Here is a 15827-nt window from a genome sequence, read left to right on the forward strand (position 1 = left end):
TCTTCTGGATGTCCTCCCTTTGCCAACTTCTTTCTGAACAACATCAAGATGTCTTCCTGATCTTTCTTTTGATTATTGATTTAGCTTCTGCTTTGCTGAATAAAATGTCTGTCTTGTGCTGACTTTCTAACGCTTGTTATTGACGTAACAGAACTGTCTGCCACTACTGTAATTGCTTGATGATGCACATACGCCTCATGATGATGGTTATGGGAATTGTTTTGTTAAGATGCTCATGTGCTTGTGGGGTGTCAAGTGAACTAGTGTGTGCGTACTGTAATGTTTCACCGGAAATAGTATGCAACTATTGGTTTAATACTAACATTTGGGACATAGTAAAAAAGTCTCCCATACTATTTTAGCGTACTAAATAGCATGTTAGTGCGCATTTTTCGGACGCAGCCAGCTCACTCTTTATACTCGATGACGTCACGAGTTCTCTGCTTTCTAGGCTTTGAGAGAGAGTAGCTCGTGTTCACAGTTACTGACTAAACTTTCCTCGGCCCCGGAAATAACATTGGGATTCTTCACGTAGAGGTTTAACCGGTCGACACCACAACTTGAAACAGGGAGCCGCTCGCTCGCTCGCTCGCTCGCTCGCACCTGACCCTGCTGCTCCGTGCCGTCCTGATGTGTGCGTGGCAGCTTACGTCACACGGGGGGGGGGGGGAGGAGTCAGACGCGCCTCGACTGTGCGCTCACTCGGGATCCTCGCAGACGAGCGCGTGCCATCACCTCGGAGCGCTTGACGGGACTTTAAACCAACGGCAAAAAGGCTCGAAAGCTCGGTCCCGCAGGTGTTCTGAAGCGGTGAATGCATGTTGATAGTCCTGCGAGGGACCCGCTGAGCTGCTAACAGGTGTCGGTGCGCGCGCGACCCGCACGAGGAGATAGAGAGAGAGAGAGAGAACATGTCCAATGGGAAAGAAGAAAATGCTGCAGAAAAGTGAGTACGGGCAACTGACACGGCAAAGAAAAAGTTACTCTTCCTCTAAAAGATTTCATATCTTGAACCTTTTCTTCGCCGCCAGGTTGGAATTCTGTGGGGGAAAAAATAAACCTGCGCAGGAAATAATTGACTGTAATATTAAATTCACCAGGAAACGCTACATTTAGTCGTCGTTTCCGTGTCTTCTTCTGACGTAGTGTTGTCACGAAATAGTCCCAACTCAACACAGAAGCAGGGTCTTGGTCAACAAACAGCTGACTGAAGACACTTCATTTGGGCCAGAATATTTAATATTATATTAATGAGAATATTTAGAACACGCCACAGGTGCTGCAGTGTGATGATGCTCATACTGCATCATGTGTTTTGTGGGGAAAAAAAACGTAACTTAAACTTTTAGTGCGTTTTTGCAACACACACACACACACACACACACACACACACACACACACACACACACACACAGCTACGTTCCCATGTTTGTGTTTTGTGCTGCAGCTCCTCACAGATGACTCTGAAAGAGTGCCTGGATGAGTGCATGGAGGCCCTGGACCTCTTCCTCAACAACCACTTCAATGAGAGCCTGGAGATGCTGCGGCCGAGGTAACAGAATTTACCCACGAGTCACGTTGGGCTCCACCGGAGGGCTTTGAAGCGCGCTGCCTTGAGGTTCCTGTATACTGTTGTTGTTTTTTGGGGGGGGTTTTAGCACATTCACAGTGGCGCGTTTCAGTATGATGTCAGCAGTACTTGGTCTCGGTACTGAGGAAGCTCTCGTAGCGTGCGGTTCCCGTTAGCCGGAGACGCGCGAGGGTGGCCCCCGTTCAGGCCTCTTCGGTTCTCCAGGATATGAGGTGTTTGCTGAAGCTGACGCCCAAAGGTCTAACTGATCCGACAGCCAACAGAACGGCAAAAATAAACAGTGTGCACAAGACGTGACTGGGAACGGCAGCAGAGGGGAGATAGGAAGCATAAAGAGCAGCGCATATATTTCCTCTTATCTTTTTCTCAGCAGGAAAATGCAGAAGGTCGCACGGGAGCTGGCCTCTTGTTTGCTTACAGTGTGATGTGTATTGATTACTGCCACTCCGTCTCCCCCTATGTAGGGTGAACGAGAGCATGTACCACGCTCTGATCTACGCCACGGTGCTGGAAATGCAGGCCATGATGACTTTCCAGCCGGATGACATCAGCAACGCGGGAAATACCATGAAGAGTGCCCAGGAGGTCTGCCAGAGGTCAGGGCGGTCACCTGGATGTGTTTTGAGTATCGTTTGATGCTCTATAAAGTGTTGCTGCCTTTTTTCATCCCCCAGTCCGTGAGCCATAAGAGGCAAATTTAACACCAAAGTTCATTTGCATGGCCCGATTTGACTGCGTTTGCATGAGAGGAGCCATTATAGCCTAGCGGCTGCTAAGATAGCAGAGCTGGACACATGTTGTGATTAGCGGATGAACGCTGTCGGCAGATGTGTGGTTCGTGGGAAATAGCAACACAATTCTTTTTTTTTGAAGAATTGTTTGAAGTATTGTTTGATGTTTCAGGTTTCGAAGGAAGTCCCCGAATTTGTCTAACAAGTCAGTCGGGGATTCGCTCACTGAAGGTAAAAAATCCACCCAAAAAAAACAGGAAATGCAATGAAAAAAAAAATCCTTATTTATGGCGAAAACATGTCCAGTTGTCATGTATCCAGTTTGTTTTTGAACAGGGTTTGATTGCTAATTTGTTTATCTAGAAAAACAGGTCCATGCTAATTAGCTCGGTGTCGTCAACTTCTCTGTCTCAACATCTTTTTTTTTTTGTAGACTTGCAATTTCCTGAAAAAAAAAAGAAAACTGCTCTGTGAAGCTGAACTTAGGCGCAGTGACGCTTTAATGCCAACTGCTAGCATTATCACGCTACAGGGCTGCGACAGTAACGGTTGCCAGGTTGCAATGGCAACACATTTTTGGCCTTTTTTTGGTGCAGCAGTGTCTCGGCATCTTTGAGCTGGACAGCAACATTCTACAGCAAAAACATGTATAACATACACATGACATGTGCACATGTCACACTTTCATTAATTAGCTAACGAATAACTGCACAGTATCTTAATCGCTCGAAATAATCGCTCGACTAAATATGACACCCATATCTCTCAGTTCCAGCAACCTAAAACTGATGCCTGGTTGCCTGGCAGCCACTTTTACAAGTTAGCCTTGTGCTAACATTCTCACAATGACAATGCTAACAGAGGGTTAGCATGCTAACATTCTCACAATGACAATGCTAACAGAGGGTTAGCATGCTAACATTAGCATGCTAACATTCGCAAATTAGCGATTGACTCGAAAAAAGGCCGCTGAGGCTGATGGGAATGTCGCCTGCTTTTGCTAATATTTGGTCACAAGACAAATGAAGATTTTTGACGTGATCATGTCGCTGAAGAGAAGGACAGACGATCACCAAATAATTACAATTCATCCTGCGAGGGGGACATGAACGTCTGCAAAAAAAAAAGTTGTTGTCCAATAGCGGTTGAGATATTTCAGTCTCTGTTTGGTGGACTAACCGCCTAACAGAGCGGCGTTGCTAACCCGAGAGCTATGCAGATAGTAACATCCGGGGCTGGATCTGCTGCTTTATTGTTTTTTGACTACGGTCATTGAATGTAATTTATTACTAAATGTGTGTGTTTGTGTGTGTTTATGGGTGTGTTTTTGCAGTGCAGCTTCATGCTGAAGTGTGTTACGCCGAGTGCCAACTCCAAAGAGCTGCTCTCACCTTCTTACAGGTGCAGTAGGCTAATCCGCCATTTCAAACTCATACATGAACTGTATATCCATATATATATATATATATATATATATATATATATATATATATATATATATATATATATCTGTATATTCTTCAGCACACCAAAAGTTCTCATTTCAAGACTGTGTATAATTCTTAAAGTGTCTAAGAATATGTGGCATAAAAATCCCACGAGTGTCATCTTCTATTTGTAGAGTGAAATCTAATCCAAGCACCTCGTTTAAAATTCCTTCACGCCCTCTTATTCATTCATGTATTTCATTTTTGCAGGACGAGAACATGGTGAGTTTCATCAAAGGAGGGATCAAAGTACGAAACAGTTACCTAATATACAAGTAAGTAACGAGGTATCTTGGTGAATGTCGGTGGTGTGTAATGTTAATGTGCATCAAGACTTGTTCCAAAAGTATTTATTAAGGTTATTATTTAAGGGACACCGACAATTTGCCTTTTATAGTTTTGGAGCAAACCTTTAAAAGAGTAACACTCATTATTTCATAGTTTTGTCATTGGGTTAAAAAAAAAAAGTTTTTGTCTCGCAAATTAGTTTTTTTTCTTCTTATAAATGAACCACTTACATTTTTTTGTCGTAGAGTTTATTTCTCTGAATATTACCTCCATTCTTAGCTACATAATGTTTTAAAAAAAGAAAGAAATAATATATATATATATATATATATATATATATATATATATATATATATATATATATATATATATATATATATATACACACACCTATAATGGCCCTAATAAGACCTAATAATACAGAGCATCGGGCAGGGAGGTTATTAAAAATAAAAGATGCTGTTGAGTTGCATTGTGGGAAATTAAGGAGTTTAATCAGTATCACACAAGAGTCCTAACCTTGTGAAAGTACAGCGATAAATCGACCGAGTCCCCTTTTTACATTTTCTTTTCTCGCTGAGTCACATTTCATATACAGCATTGGATTATAATGCTGCGCTGTGTTTTTAAACTGACATGGATGCCTTTTTTTTTTTTTTTTTTTTTCTCATCCAGAGAACTGCATTCCTTCATAAAATCTCACAGCTTTCTCAAAGGACCCAGCCACGTGCACTTAGAGGGAGGAATATCATTCGGAATAGGGGCGTTTAACCTGGTACGTCACAGGAGCAAAGTGTCCTTTAACCACCATCGGTTCACTGTGTGTGTGTGTGTGTGTGTGTGTGTGTGTGTGTGTGTGTGATCATGTTGTCCTCTTCATTCACAGACACTCTCTCTATTTCCTCCACGGATACTCAAAGTTTTGGAGTTTGCTGGATTCTCCGGAGACAAGGTGCGACGCGTGCATTTCCTCAATTATTTCACTCATTCACTCACGCTCACACTCATGGATTTTTTTTATTTTTTTTTGGTGATGTTTTAGGAGTACGGTCTGTCTCTGCTGCACGACGGTGCGACGGGGATGAATCTGCGCTCCATGCTGTGCGCTCTGCTGCTGCTCTGCTACTACACCTTTCTCACGTTCATCCTAGGTAGCGCCGGACCCCCGTCCCCGTCGCAGATTCAGATCGCTCAGATAACCCGTACGATAACCTGCGCGACGTAACGTAACGTAACATATCTCTGTTTCTGTCCTCTCAGGAACGGGCGAGGGAGAGGTGACTGAAGCCGAGAGTCTGCTGAAGCCTTTCCGTCTCCGCTACCCACGGGTGAGTGTCAATGAGGATTATTATTAACTATCTATCAATCGCTTTCTCTGGAAAAAAATGAGGGACTTTCTGACTGCTAGCGAATGTGTTAATCACTATGTGTGCCATCAAAGTTGCTATATAATAAAGATGACTCATTACAAGCTACAGCAATGCTTTGAGCGACTGTGGCTGAGCGGTAGAGCAGGGTCGTCCTTCAATCAGAGGGTCAGCGGTACGAATCCCCGGCTCTGCTAATCTGTGTCGATGTTTTCCTTTGGCAAGACACTTAACCCCAAATTGCTCCCGCAGGCTGTTCCTGCGGTGTATGAATGAGTAGATAGTCCCGTCTGGCGCCTTGCATGGTAGCCCCCTGCCATCAGTGTATGAAAGGGTGAATGATGACATGTAGTGTTAAAGCGCTTTGAGTGGTCGGAAGACTAGGAAAGCGCTGCACAAGTACAGTCTATTTCAAATCAGGCGGCAACCTTCGGTTCTGCCGAGTGAAGCAGAAGTGTCTTAAAACTTGTATTCTCTCTACTGACCAGCAGGGTTGCTGGTTGCAAAAATATGTCATATTGTATAGAAGTCTATGAGAAACAGACTCTACTTGTCTCTTGATTTATTCCCTCAGTAAACATTGTAAACATGAGTTTATGGTCTCAATCTCTAGTTTCAAGTCTTCTTCAATACAGCATGATGTTCATTTAGTACATTATGGCCCATTTAGAGTCAAACAGACCATAAAGCAGGATATGCTTTAGGGCGGGGCTTACTGTGATTGACAGGTCGCTGCTGTTACCAGAGCTGTAGACAGCGTCTCTACGTCACTCCTCTGCCGTCCAAATATGTTCACTTGGGTTCACTGCTTGCAAAGAAAGCAAGACAGCCAAAATCCAAAATGGCGACGGCCAAAATGCCAAACTCGAGGCTTCAAAACCGCAGTTTACAAACCAATGGGTGACGTTACGACGGCTACATTCATTCTTATAGACATCTATGGTTTGGAAGTGTTGTGAATGTCTAGTGGATAGATGAAAGCAGATTGGGTTATATTTGCATATTGTTTATGTGTATAGTGTGTGTGTATGTATATATATATATATATATATATATATATATATATATATATATTTTTTTTTTTTTTTTGCTAACGTTAGCTAACAGCCATATTTAGCATTACGAAAAAATGTGTTCGCCAACGTTAGCTGTCAGATCTCGCCAAAGTTCTCCTGATTTGTCCATCTGGCAAATGCTATTTTAGTGACAAAATGGTCAACAGATATGTGGCTTGTAAAAAATGGGTCCAATGTTTTCTTTGGTGACTATGGAGCGAAAGAATCGGTCATAATCCATTGGAGTAAATAGACTTGTGAAACCCACGTGACGCGGAAAAAGGAAGCTGACTCTCGTTGGGGTGTCTCCTCTCTGAACCGTCTCTGGTGCTGTTCAGCTTCAAATGTGGCCTCACAGACCGATGTCATGAGAGCAGCTACCCATTATCTCTAACGAATGCATTGTTCAGAGCTAGCCATCAGAAAGTATATTTAGCTTTGAACGTTAGCATTTTGGGTTTGGGTGTTTCTAACAATGGAGAGCCAGAGACGGACAGCTTCCTAGCTGTGTGTCGACAACCACTTTGATTTAACCGTCCTCTGCGTTAGGAGACCGGAGTATCTGGTACATTGATGTATTTTAAATAAACTGTAACAACTTGTTATCTGTTAATACATTTATTAAATGGGAAAATGTATAATCAACAAAATCCCAGATGGGAGTAAACAGAGGAAATGGACTATGCTAGCTTGTTCGCGTCTGGCTATTGCGTTAGCTGTTAGCTCGCAATGCTACTCTAGCTCACCGACTAGCTTCTAGAAGCACTGGGTGACTCTATATTGTATACAGTATCCCCATGTAAACTCAGCCGGTCCTCCCTCACTGAATGAAGTGTTTTGAGGCTGCAGGGGTTGTGCAATAGATTCATGACATGGTGAGAGTTGTGTAATATGCTGCTTGTTCTCATTACTGGTTGCGTAATACGTGGAATTTAGTGGTTACGATGTGCTTCAGTACACATTACGTTCTTTTTCTTTACTAGTACTTGTGAGGAAGCTATATAAGACGACATGTCACGTGTGCAAGACAAATTTCTCTACGGGGACATTAAAGTATATTGTATCGTATCGTAGGGATGGATGATTTGGTAGTTTTTTATATTGAATGATGTCAATAGTTATCAGGATATATATTTGATGATAATTCTAATGCTCAATTTACATCTTTCCGATTATTCTCCTTAGAACCGAGCCTGAAAGAAACCAGATGACGTATTATGGTTTATAATATTCAATTAGTTATTATCCAAACGCGTCAGGTTTTTGAGGGTTGAGTACATATGAACATAAACCACACTTCTTGTTCTGATAGTGAAAACGAGTAATTTTGTGGACAGTTTGCAACTGCAACAAGTCGTCTGCACCGGAGGCTACGACGTATCGGATGTTCGTCTATTTATTTCGTTAAAAAAAAACATATCAAGATGGCCCATAACCAAACATTGTGCCGGTTTGACCAGGCTTTTAAAGGGAACTGCGATGATTCTACACTTAAAGATTAGATTACTAGTCATGAGTAATGGCACCAACGAAAACATTGCGAATGAGTTGCATTATGGGAAATGCAGGATCCAGTGTTTTTGGAGCTTCGCCCATACTAGGGATTAAAAGTCAAGCTATGGCAGCCTCTGCTGCATCTATATAATGATAATGCATTGATTGTACTCGCCTAAGTAATGGCCAAGATTTCGGTACACGGCAGCGTCGCAAAGTCGGACTGGGCAACTTCCTGGTACAGCTTTGACCCACCGTACGTGCCATTTGTATGCTCGCTTACACATTTCTTGTGCAGTGAGGGAAAATGGTTCAGATGATTTGGATAAACGCCATCGTTTTCGTTCCACGTCATACTTTGTTTTTCCTACATCTCAGCAATGAGCTTGAGTGGTTAAAGTGAGTACAGAGTTATCTTAAATGTTAAAAAAAACCTCCTTTTTGCCAGTAGTTTGTAATGTTTGTATTACATTTTTTATGTTGTCTTTTCTCTGGGTGCCACCTCGTTCTTGTAATCGTTCTATTTTCACACCTTACGGATCCCTCCTTCCACTCGCGTGGTTTCTCTTTTCTTTCCACGGTCCAGTCATCGTCCCCACCCTGTTTACTTTTGTCCGACGCTCGCTCCACCTTCCCCTCACGCAGTCCCTTGTGCGCCGTAACACCATATATCCTTCGTTTTACACGCCATCACGCCTGCCATTCCACCTGACTCACATTCTTGTAAAATCACAATCCCTGTTCACACTCCACCTTTTACCTACATGCCTGCCCATCCCAGAGAACAAACTCAGTGCCCTGACACAATGTGTACCAAACCCCAATAGAAATGTCTTGGTTAAACACTGCCAAGAGTAATTACAATACAACAGGTCTGCCTGCATATAGGTGGTTATTTTATTTTATTTATTTTATTTATTTATTTATTTTTCTTCTTCTCCAGGGAGCAATATTCCTCTTCTTTGCAGGCAGGACTGAAGAGATCAAGGGGAACATTGATGAGGTGTGTTTCATAAAATGTTTCAAAATGTTTTTAACGGGAAGCATCATTTTCAAAGACGACAAAACATGTTTCCGTGTAAACAAACATTATGTCAAATACATTGGAAAAATACTATTCAAAAATGTATGAATTAATTGATACAAACATATATGTATATAGTATGTGTATATATACATATGTGTGTGTGTATATATGTTTATGTATATTTATATATATATATTAGTGCTGGGCAACGATTACAATTTTGAATCGCATGATTTTGTTATGATAATATGTATAATAAGCATCATTTAGTTATCGCTACTGAGAATTTAACAAACATAAAAAAGAAGTAGATAGGTTTGCAGTTTTCAAGGTGTATATTTCAAATTGCATCTATTACACGCATGAAAATAAAGTTGTGAACACCGGCTGAATATCTATGATCAGAATCATTATAACTGTATTTTAACTGCTACAGTGTAAATGAATACTGCTGTTTAAAAGAACCTTATTTGTTTAAAGTGTTTGCAAACCAAATGTTATTGCACTTCTGTTCATATAGCAATACTTTTAAAATAAAAGTGCGCAATACACTACTTTTTAATTCATTATTGAACTTTGTGCATTAACAATGCGATTAATCGCAACAAAATTAAATTGTAATCGTTGCCCAGCACTAGTTTATATACACCAATGCAGTCATTGTTGCATATCTTTATTAAAGGTATGCTTCACCCCCAAAATTACCATTTCGTATATCAATTACTCACCGCATGTTACCTTGAATTGAAAAGAGTACTTTTTCTCACATGCTTCCTCGTGAATAAAGAATAAGAATAGTCCTTTTTGTATTTCTCATATCGTACCCCTTCTGGTCCCTGCCACCAGTGATACATAAATACAACTCAAGGGTTTTGGCTCACTGCGTCCCAAACGCATACATCACTGAGACCTTACTATTTAACACACTGTGTGAGCCTGTCCACGCAGAGGTGTTCAGGACTTTTTCTACGTTCCTGTACGTTTTCAAGAATCCAAGGTAACACAGGGTGAGTGATCTGAGATGTAAAGGGTCATTGTAGGGGGGCGAAGTATTCCTTGAATGTGCTGTGTGATGAACGCTGCCGCTGTGCTGCCAGGCGGTGGCGCTCTTTGAGGACGGCTGCAAGGCCCAGCAGGCGTGGAAGCAGTTCCACCACATGTGCTACTGGGAGCTGATGTGGTGCTTCACCTACAAGCGGGCGTGGAAGATGGCGTACTTCTACGCAGACCTGCTGAGCAAGGAGAGCCGCTGGTCCAAGGTACAGAACCCGGGGCGGGAGATGTCGAAAAACATCTCGAGAAACAAAAATGAGTGACTGCTGTCTTTGTGGTTTCTCCCTGCTAGGCCATGTATGTTTACATGAAAGCTGCTTACCTCAGCATGCTGCGTGAAGACGAGGCCAGGCCTTTTGGGGAGGATGAGGTCGAGCTCTTTAGGTTAACGCACACGCACACACACACACACACACACACACACACACACACTGTAAGCTGATGTTGCTCTGTGTCTGCTGGATGTGTAAACTGTCAGCCTACATGTTTGGTGTAAGGTGTTTATATGTCAATTTTGTGTTGACAGCACCCAAGTAGCCCAAATACTTGAAATAAGCTAATTCAGTGTTTCCTAAATGTGGGTACTTTAGAGCAGCGGTCCCCGACCTTTTTTGCTCCATGAACCGGTTTTATGCAAGACAATATTTTCACGGACCGGCCTTCAAGGCGACCGGCATGAAAACGGGGGATGGATTAAAAATAAAATATTTCATAAAGGACACGTCATTGAAAAAAAACTGCGCTAATTCGTGCCACGCCAAACCTCACGCATTCTTCTCAAATCTGTCTTTCTTATTTTCTCCTGTCCTTTTAGACAGGTGTCCACCTTCAAGCAGAAGATAGCCGGGAAGTCCCCCCCGACCGAGAAGTTTGCCATCCGCAAAGCCCGACGCTACAAGGCCCGCTGCCCGATGAGGCTGCCGGTGCCGGTGTTGGTAAAAGCTTTGCCCAATCACTCAAAACGTGCGTTGTGTTGTACTCCTCTGACGCCCGTCCAACAGCATTCACCGTTTCCTTACAGGAGATGATGTACATGTGGAACGGTTTCAGTATGATCAGCAAGCGACCAGAGCTGACCGAAGGCATGATGCAGACTTTGTTGGAGGCGGAGCGCACCCTGCTGGAGTCTCCCGGTAATCCAACTTCTGCTTGCCTAGAAATGTACCTGTAGACAAAGTGAGATCGCCTGACGCGTCTGGGTGTCCGCCGCGCTGATGACGTCCGCTTCCTCCTCTACAGACAACGAGTATTCGGTGGACGACCGCAGTTTGATCCACCTGCTGAAGGGTCTGTGTTTGAAGAACCAGGGCCTCCTCCAGGCTGCTGAGGAATGCTTCGGCAAAGTGTCGTCCAGGTGAGCTCCGGTGGATTCACTTCGAGAACACTCGAGTTGTTCCCCTGCATGCAACGCGAAAAGCAGTTTATCTTCTGTGAACAGACAAAACATCACTTTGTGTCTTAACATTTGGAAAAGGCCTTTAGAGGTCGACTCCATCTGCATCTTCTTTTTCAGTTTTTGTTTTTCAAATGGGAACGCCCACTCTGCTGCTAGCGAAAAGCAGCGATGTAGGTTATCAAAGTAAGCTAACCTAGCTAGTGCTAGCGATCACTGGCTAGTTCAACGTTAGTTGTGCCAAGTTAGGAAATAACTGTTAGTTTGGATTCTTTAATGTCGGTTGCATGTGTATTCCTGTGTTCTGTGAGGTAAGAATTACTATTTTTGTCAATGGAGTCTGGTAGCTGGGAGCCAATATAAAGCCATCGGCTCCATTGACAAAAAAAACAGTAATACCTTGCAGAACCTACCGTAAATTCCGGAATGTAAGCCGCTACTTTTTTTCACACGCTTTGAGACTGCGGCTTTTACAACGATGCGGCTAATTGATGGATTTTCACAGGCTAACTAGCTTCCCGCCGCCAACACATTTAACCTCGTCATATCAGACCAATGAAATTACCGAACAGGTCACAGTGGACCAATGAAACCGTTTCGGTAAACTCACTCACACTTAATTCTTCAGATCACCCATTTTGCGCTTCGTGCACGCACCCTCATCATGGAAAAGACACGGAGAAATGCATACGATGCCGCTTTCAAGTTAAGAGCGATCCGTCTGGCTGTCGAAGAAGGAAATAGAGCTGCTGCACGTGCGCTCAGCATCAATGAATCGATGGTGAGACGCTGGAGACGGCAGCATGAAGAACTGACTCGCTGCAAAAAGACGCCAAAAGCTTTCAGAGGCAAGAAAAGCAGATGGCCCGAACTTGTAAACGTTCTCTTCAGGCTGTTCAATTGCGATACTGAAGAAGACAACTTTAGTACTGTTAAAAGCACTGTTCTGAAAAAAAAAGCATTTGCGGTATGTATGTAGTTGTGGATGTTACCGGCATTTATTTAATTAAAAGTTTAAAAAAAATCTTTCCTGTAACATCTTGCCACGTTAATATCTCATGTTTCAACGGGGACACCTGCGGCTTACAGACAAGTGCGGCTTATTTATGTACAATTTATTTTTTCTTTTAAAAATTAGCAGGTGCGGCCTATATGTAGGTGCGCTCTATAGTCCGGAATTTACGGTAAGCTACATGTTTTTGGACTGTGGGAGGAAGCTGGATAGAAAACACGCCGACTTGGGGAGAGCATGCTAACTCCACACCCGGTAACCGAACCCAGGCCCGTTTTTGATGTGTGGTGACGGTGCTAACTACCACACCAACGTGCAACTTACGTTAACTCAGGGGTCGGCAACCCGCGGCTCCAGAGCCGCATGTGGCTCTTCAGCCCCTCTGTTGATCGTTGAAACGATCGTTTTCAAAATGATCTCTGTCCAGACTAAAACGTCTGAAAACAAATATCACGTGACTATTCACGTACACTGAGCATGCGGGTGGGTGCCGATGTAAACAGGAAGTCCGCTCCGTAGTGCCGGTAACGCTGCTGGACACTGCCAAAATAAAGAAATGTTTTAATAGTTTGTCAACTAAAATGTGCGTCACATCCTATTACGTTGCTGTCAAGCTAATTATGATTTGCAGACCTCCGCCCTCGGTAAACTATTGTAAGCTATTATGTTGAGCACGTTAAGATCTCCCTAGGAAGCAGTGTTCCTGTGGATGTGTTTGGTGCTTTTATTTTGGAGGATGAGACGAAAGGAGAAAAAGGGGTTCTGGTGAAGTGTGGGAGAAGTGAATAAAGTTGCTGCCGTCGTAACGCAGATTACGGATAATTATTTTATCATTATCATAAAGTGTTGGCGCAACATTAAGGCTCACCTGTATGCTTGAAATGTGACGAGAAATTAGCAAACAACAAAGAATGTAATGTAGAAAGACACTTCCAGAACAAGCACACATTTGCTGAAAAGTATCACGCTGGAGATGAATGAAAAAGAGCGATTTCTCAACTGCTGCAGCAAACTGAGCAAGTTTGTTCTCCTCTTCATAAGAGTTTGATATTGTTATAACAGGTGAAATAGCAATAAAATCTCAAGAATTGTCTTTATTATTGTTCTACTTTTTGTATATATAATATAACTAGAAATAAATCTTTAGAAGCTGTAATATCAAATAGCTTTTTGCGGCTCCAGACGAAATGTATTTGGTGAAAAATAGGGCAAAATGCCCCCCCCCCCCCACCAACTCTAAACCTCTCATACGGCATGACAGGATATCGACTTAATTCGTGTAAAATGTAACCGTACGTGACAGTCGCCGTTAATGCACCTTCTTCCTCGTGTGTTTGCTCAGTGAAAAGAAGATCCGGTTCGACCACTACCTGGTGCCTAACTGCCTGGTGGAGCTCGGCCTGCTCTACATAGACCAAGGCAGGAGGGACGAGGCTATTAAGATACTGCACAAGGCCAAGTATGTACCTCTACACAACATCGGAGACACAGGCAAATCCTGCCACGTAGATCCAGTGGGAGGACCTGTCCTCTCGTCATAGTTACTTGAAAACATTAATAACACACTCATGTCTGTGCGGTAAATGTAAGGCAGCAGTCGGTTAGCTTAGCGTAGTTTAGCATAAAGACGGGAAATGGCTAGCGTGGCTCTGTTCAATGGTAACAAAATCCGCCAACCACAGCCATGAAATAGTTTGGCACAATAACCCCCCCCCCCGAAAGACATTGACTTGTTGTCATCACACTTTTGTTCTTGTACCTACCACAAACTGAATACGTGCTAAATAGTGAGCTTTTGAGGTGTTAGGAGGTAGATTTTGTTCGCTTTGGCCACAGCTAAAACTAGCAGTTTTCCCATGTGTCCAGTCTTTATGCTAAGCTAAGCTAACCGGCATGCCGGCTGTAGCTTCATAACACATCAGAGACATGAGGGGGATCGATCTTCTCACCCGACGCATGGCAAAAAAAAAGAGCAAATTTTATTCCCCAAATTGCTGAACTATTGCTATAAAATGTTCTTTATCAAATATAATTATCCCCACATTATTACCTATTATATTTATTCATTGCGATTAGAATCATTTCGCCATCAAAGTTTTTATTTCAGGACTGCTTGGACAGGATAGTAGTACAATGTACAGGATAGTACTACCATGTACAGGCAGTACTGTCTCCTCAGTGTATAGCCAGTACAGGAACACTAGAGGTCACTCTCTGCCTATTAAATCACCATCTGAGAGGCCGTCCACACGATGGGGGTAATAACGCGGGCAATAGTGCGTCAACCTCTCTGCTCCCATTGGATAAGAGGAAACGTATTCAGCAGATTGCTACTACACAAGCACACCTTCTTCTGTAACCTCCTCCACTGTGTTTGACCTGTAGACACAACTACAAAGAATACTCGATGGAGTCCCGCACACAGTTCAGGGTCCACGCCGCTCTGGCCAAACTGAAGGCAGACCCCGGTGAGGACACTCACCTGTAGGAGGACGGCTCTTCACACTCTGGACTCTCCATATCACGGTTAAGGCTGCTCCAGTTATACCCAGTTGTTGCTTTTTTTTTTTTTTTTTTTTTTAAATCTACAGTATATCCATAGTCAACAAGTGCATGCTGGGTATTTTATCACTGCGTTCAGGCTTACCTTCTTAGTTCTACACTAAGATATCACAGGACAAAAAGGTATAACCTGTTTTGTCCCGGAGCACAAAAGTGTTACGAGTTGAGGGAGTGTATATACACACACACACACACACACACACACACACACACACACACACACACACACACACACACACACACACACACACACACACACACACACACACACACTAGTTTATTTTATTTAAAAAAAAACTAAAAAACACTCAATTTAATTCAGTTGATTGAAAGCCACTATAAATATCTAATGTAAGAAATGTTATGATTTAATCAAATGTCTAATAACGGCGGTATTTCACTGTATTAAAAGAGCTCTGTGTGATTACATAATGAAGTAAGTTCAGCTGGCTGTGCTGGTTTGAAGTGACGTCTTTAAAGGTTCATGGTTTCAACTGCAAAACACATTCGATAGAAACTGTTTTTTAAATCCAGCAACTTAGGAAATAGTTAACCGTCTTAATATTTAGGACTCACGGTCAGCAGTCTCTCTGCAACGGAAATGCAAATCACTGTCGACATACTCGCACCGTCTTGGTGTGCATTTATCAAAATCCGGTCTTTAGGCGTGTAGGTAACGGTGCATGCACTTTCCAAAAACTTCACAATGTATACAGAATATTTTTGCATAAATAAATTCATATAAATTTGTCTGTTTTGTCTTAATT

The 15827-nt window shown here is 42.7% G+C and overlaps 1 protein-coding gene across 1 annotated transcript; it reads left to right on the forward strand.

The window, feature by feature from the left end:
- The first annotated feature begins 720 nt into the window (after nucleotides 1-720).
- zgc:158403 (tetratricopeptide repeat protein 39A) lies at nucleotides 721-15810 on the forward strand. The gene is made up of 18 exons (XM_068731470.1): nucleotides 721-946; nucleotides 1448-1552; nucleotides 2056-2187; nucleotides 2495-2553; nucleotides 3656-3723; nucleotides 4020-4084; nucleotides 4773-4872; nucleotides 4984-5049; nucleotides 5140-5248; nucleotides 5358-5425; nucleotides 8957-9016; nucleotides 10138-10299; nucleotides 10386-10477; nucleotides 10908-11028; nucleotides 11115-11226; nucleotides 11333-11447; nucleotides 13841-13957; nucleotides 14884-15810. The coding sequence occupies exons 1-18, from the start codon at nucleotides 912-914 to the stop codon at nucleotides 14984-14986; spliced, it is 1689 nt and encodes a 562-aa protein (XP_068587571.1). The 5' UTR covers nucleotides 721-911; the 3' UTR covers nucleotides 14987-15810.
- The last annotated feature ends 17 nt before the right edge of the window (nucleotides 15811-15827 follow it).

The sequence above is a fragment of the Cebidichthys violaceus genome, unplaced genomic scaffold (genome assembly GCF_023349555.1).
Source record: "Cebidichthys violaceus isolate CVI_PGR_0920_01 unplaced genomic scaffold, fCebVio1.0.p SCAF_52, whole genome shotgun sequence".
Classification (NCBI taxonomy): domain Eukaryota; kingdom Metazoa; phylum Chordata; class Actinopteri; order Perciformes; family Stichaeidae; genus Cebidichthys; species Cebidichthys violaceus.